The 4,439-nt window shown below is 40.1% G+C and overlaps 2 protein-coding genes across 4 annotated transcripts in view; one reads left to right on the forward strand and one right to left on the reverse strand.

Moving 5' to 3' along the window:
- Positions 1-569: 569 nt before the first annotated feature.
- cunh3orf38 (chromosome unknown C3orf38 homolog) lies at positions 570-1,223 on the reverse strand. Its single transcript, XM_005747871.1, has 2 exons — positions 982-1,223; positions 570-754 (listed from the first exon to the last, which is right to left on the reverse strand). The coding sequence occupies exons 1-2, from the start codon at positions 1,106-1,108 to the stop codon at positions 570-572; spliced, it is 312 nt and encodes a 103-aa protein (XP_005747928.1). The 5' UTR covers positions 1,109-1,223.
- A 2-nt stretch (positions 1,224-1,225) lies between these two features.
- LOC102208744 (uncharacterized) overlaps positions 1,226-4,439 on the forward strand; it is a 7,734-nt gene continuing 4,520 nt past the window's right edge. Inside the window, exons 1-3 of one of the 3 annotated variants that reach the window (XM_005747857.1) lie at positions 1,226-1,270; positions 3,131-3,378; positions 3,512-3,629. In XM_005747857.1, the coding sequence (XP_005747914.1) occupies positions 3,139-3,378; positions 3,512-3,629 (358 nt within the window). In that variant the 5' untranslated portion in view covers positions 1,226-1,270; positions 3,131-3,138. Of the gene's footprint in view, positions 1,271-1,314; positions 1,366-1,649; positions 1,841-3,130; positions 3,379-3,511; positions 3,630-4,439 lie in introns of those variants that run through there. The other 2 variants (XM_005747858.1, XM_005747856.1) reach the window with 2 other exon arrangements.

Here is a 4,439-nt window from a genome sequence, read left to right on the forward strand (position 1 = left end):
AAAAAAAAAAAACAGCAGCAGTAAAACACTGTGGTGGTAGTGTGATCATTTGGGACTGCTTTGGGATCTGGATGCCTTGCCCTGACTGATTGAACCATGAATTCTGCTCTCTACCAGAAAATCCAGAGAATGTCCAGCCATCAATTTCCACCCTCAAGCTCAAGAGCACTAGGGTTATGCACCAGTGCAGGGATCCAAAACACAACAGGAACTCCATCTCTAAATAGCTCAAAAAAATAAAATGAAGTTTTTGGAATGGCCTATTCAATATCAAAACTGCTTGATTGCAGTTCTTGCTGCCAAGGGTGGCACAGTCTGTTGTTCGGTGATTACTTTTTCAAAGCAATATATAACCTGTTATAAAGGTGTGTGAGGACACTGTGTGTGAATAACCCTAATTATGTCTCCTCTTTCCAGGCATACCAACATCAGTGCCATGTCTTCACTTCACTGGACTTCACTATTCAATAAACAATACTTTCCATCCTTTATAAAATAGATGGGTCGCCTTTGGCTTATCCCCAAATAAAACATTTACTGGCGGTAGTGGCTTCTGTTTCTCTCGTGTGTCAAGTTACCTTTACAGAGGACCACAGCTCCAGGGTCCTCTTTATAAGCATGTGTTTCTCGCTATTTGGGGGCATCGCCACACCTTCTGTAGCCAGGTACTTGAATATCAGGTCACGCTGAACCTTTTTCCTCCTCAGGAGCTCTTCGGCATTTTTAGTGAAGGCGAGAATGGTTTCTTTAGCTTCTGCAGTGGAAAAATGATCAGACAGAGTAGGATAAGCTAATCATTTATTTATCTATCCAGCAGAGGTGAGAAAACACTGAAATTTTTCATGCAATTTATTTGTTATTTCTTGGTAGGTATACAACAAATCTCTTGATTAAGGACATTATGTAACTCACTGGGCTCCAGTAAAGACTTAAGGTAAGCTGACTTCCTCTTTGCCATATGAAATTGAATAAAAGTCTTACCCGTAATGTTTTCCACGACTATCATCTTATTCGTGACCGTATCACTGAGTGACAGTAAGTCGCATTTTGTCATTAGGCTCAGTATCTTCGTAAATCCAGCACGCTCTGTTTCTGATAGTCCTGACATTTTTGGCAAAACGAAAACACTGGGGCGGTTTCGTCCATGCGAGTCCTGCAAGAAATCTCTCCGTACGGAAACAAGCAGTAGTGGGAACGGGATCCGTTCAAAACACTGGTTGCTATGTTACGTTGATGCGTTCGCAATATTTCGGAGGGCAGACAACTTAAGGTATTGTCAACACCGCAATTGTCACCGTAAGAGCTAGAAATTACGATAACAGAGTGAACACGAATGTAGTACAGAAGGGCTTTCGCTGCCTTTAGGTTTGTAAAAAATATGGGAATCTTGATATTTACTTACAGAAAGCAAAACAAACAAAAGACATTTTTCCATTACTTTTTGCTCTCACTAATAAGTAGGAGCTAGAGAGTGCAGTGTCTTCTGCTGTATCATTCAGGGAAACTGGTGCTGTGTACTGACACGTTTTATGGTAATTATTACGTAAAAAAATGGCAGTTTTTCTCCATTTTTCTTTGACTTATTAGAGGCTCATTAGAATAAATACCAAAATATCAATCGTTGAAATTTGAAGTGTACGGTGAGCTCCTGAAGGCATCATAAACCAAACTAGCAGCTAGCCTGCGCAGTAGCGATGCTCGGACGGGAGAGCTGGTCAGCCTGTTTAGCTGGCCAGCCTGTTTAGCTGGCGTCACGCTATCATATTAACATGCTTTAACGAGGCTAAGAGGATCCGTTCTCCAGTTTAATATCGTACTGTGAAGCTAGTGAACCCGAAAGGTAATGTACTGTTATCATTTGCTAATTTACCTCAGCTAGTTGTCCATTCGTTTAGCTTAGCTGGTATGCTGTTAGTGCAGTGCCGCTTATTTACATGTCACTTAAACATTTAAGCATTCTTGTTAGTTTTTTCAGTTAAACTGCTGGTCCACTTACAGTAATGTTTTAGGGTATGTAATATTATTTTCCCTTCTGTCGGGATTCACATTCAACCACACGTTGGTATTTACTGTTTATCTTTGGTCTTATTGAATTGAACTATCTTACATCTTACAGTTTGATACTTTTCTTGAAATCAGTGTATGATCGTGGTAACGCGATTAGATCTGGAGGTTTCTGTCGAGAGCAAATCAGGGGATTTGACATGTGTACGTTCAATGACACAGAAACGTACCTTAGACATTGACCTATTCCTGCTGGTTTTTATCTAGCATCTGGGTCGCATAGACAAATATTGATAGACTTCAAAGCTAAAGCTGTCAGAAGGAATGAGGAACTGTGTCATTGCAAAAAAAAAATCATTTCGCAGGACATGCACATCACACTGGCCAGCTTTCAACACAAGGAAATATTAAGAAATGAGCAGGAGGAAGAAACTGCCAGTGTCTAGTGGTGGTAGTATCATGCTCTGGGGCTGGGAATAATGAACGAGGTTGCCTTCAAATTCTTCAACTTCACCTCAAATCAACAGCTAGATAGTTAAAACTTGAATATAACTGGATGTCCCAACACCACCATGGTCCCAAACAAACATTCAAACTAGTTTTGAAATGGATTAAGCATTAAACATTAAGCTTCTGGACTGACTTTCCTAAAGCCTTGACCTCAAACGTATTGAAAATGTGTGGACTACTTCTGCCAAGAATAGTGGTCTAATATCTAGGCACAGTTATGCCATAAGCATAATGGATATCAAAAGTGTCTTGTTGAGGTGCAACTTGCTAAGGGAAACTTAAATGAATATTAGCGGTGGTATATCTATATATTTCAACCTGTATATATACTTTTCAATATATATACTTTTCTGTGTTATTAGAGACAATCCATACATTTTCTTCTGGTTATCTGGGGCCGGGTCACAGGGGCAGGACATATAAACAGTATACACTGGATATATGTACACAAAGCCTAAAACTAGATAATTGTATTTCAAGGAGTTTATTACATTTTGTACAAATTGAGAAGGCCAAAAGTGTGCTTCATGTTGGGTATGTTTTCTGCTTAGGGATTATCTATTTTTGCATACATTCTTCAAATTGTATAAATCTTTCTCTCTTGATTTTCCATTAGTATTTCCGATGGGAGACTATGAGAGCAGTGCTCCTGGGCGAATAACTGTGTATTCAATCCAGGGTTGCCCACACTGCACGCAGGCCAAGACCACCCTTGCTGGCTTGGGAGTGCCTGTATGTGACATAGACCTCGGTAGTCATTCAGAGCTGAGAGCAAAGGTGAAGGAGCTGACAGGACGCAGCACAGTCCCTCAGATCTTCTTTAACAATATTCATGTTGGAGGTAACGACGACCTGCAGAAACTGGTGAGGAAAAGGAAAACATTTCTGACGATACCACTAGTTTACTGGTCCCTAATGACCAGTAAACTAAGAGGTCAAGCAATGTCCAAAAATGGGGGAGAAAAACTAATTTGAATTGATACTGTAATTTCTGTAGTCACCTGAAGAGCTTCAGAGGCTGGTAAGTCTGGTGAAGGAAGAGCCCCTTCCAGCAGATGCACCACCTCTGCCACAACAGAGTCAGTCAGAGCATACAGCTTCAGAGAACGAAGGAGGTAAGGAATTAATTCTTAAGAGTTTTTGCCTGCTTAAGATCATTACTTTCCTTTCCTTCCCTTTACAGTCAAAAATGCTCTTAAGGCACATTTTAATGCGGTTCTTAAATATATTTGTAAAATACCTTCTGATATTTTAGTATATTAACTGCCTATCTTTCAAGAAATAGACAAGCATGGTCTGAAGTCAGCGTGTCCGGTTATGCATAGTCATTGTTGGCTGAAGGTGAGCCAAGAGCAAAGAGTGGTTATGAAATAGCATTGGCTGATGTAGTGAAAAAGCCATTTTTAGGCAACATCAGGTGTGTGTGTGTGTGTGTGTGTGTGTCTTACATCCATGCTCCTCTACTCCTCCAAATGCCAACACTGACAGTTGATACAGGAAACCTGAAACTCTGGATAAGCCTAGTAGTGCTGGGCTGCCCCACAGCACCTCATATGTACAGTGTAAACAGTGTTTGTAGAAAAATATTGAAATTTAATGTTAGCTTTTGTGAAGTTTAATTAAAATCAACAGTACGTGGTACTACACATACATCTCTGGCACCTAACGATAATGCACTGAAGAGCAGAACAAGTCATCAGATTGTAGTCGGTGTAATATAGGTGAGCTGCTTCTGATAGAGCAGTTTTATTTAGTGTTTGCACAGATGTATAGACTATTGGAGTACTTACAGTTTTGCCTTTTTAACAATGACACCCTTTACATATACAGTCAGAACCATATTATACAATACGTTCCTTATACCAGATTCTAACCATCCAAATGTTGCAGAAAAATGCCTAAAAGACTTGTGTTGCTGCCATGAG

Source organism: Pundamilia nyererei, unplaced genomic scaffold, assembly GCF_000239375.1.
Source record: "Pundamilia nyererei isolate P.nyererei 1_Seehausen unplaced genomic scaffold, PunNye1.0 scaffold00206, whole genome shotgun sequence".
In the NCBI taxonomy this organism is placed as follows: domain Eukaryota; kingdom Metazoa; phylum Chordata; class Actinopteri; order Cichliformes; family Cichlidae; genus Pundamilia; species Pundamilia nyererei.

Coding starts and splice junctions, on each gene's coding strand:
- cunh3orf38 (XM_005747871.1), bottom strand. CDS start 1,108: ATGTCAGGACTATCAGAAACAGAGCGTGCTGGATTTACGAAGATACTG. Junction 755..981: donor AGTCGTGGAAAACATTACGG/GTAAGACTTTTA, acceptor TTTCCACTGCAG/AAGCTAAAGAAACCATTCTC.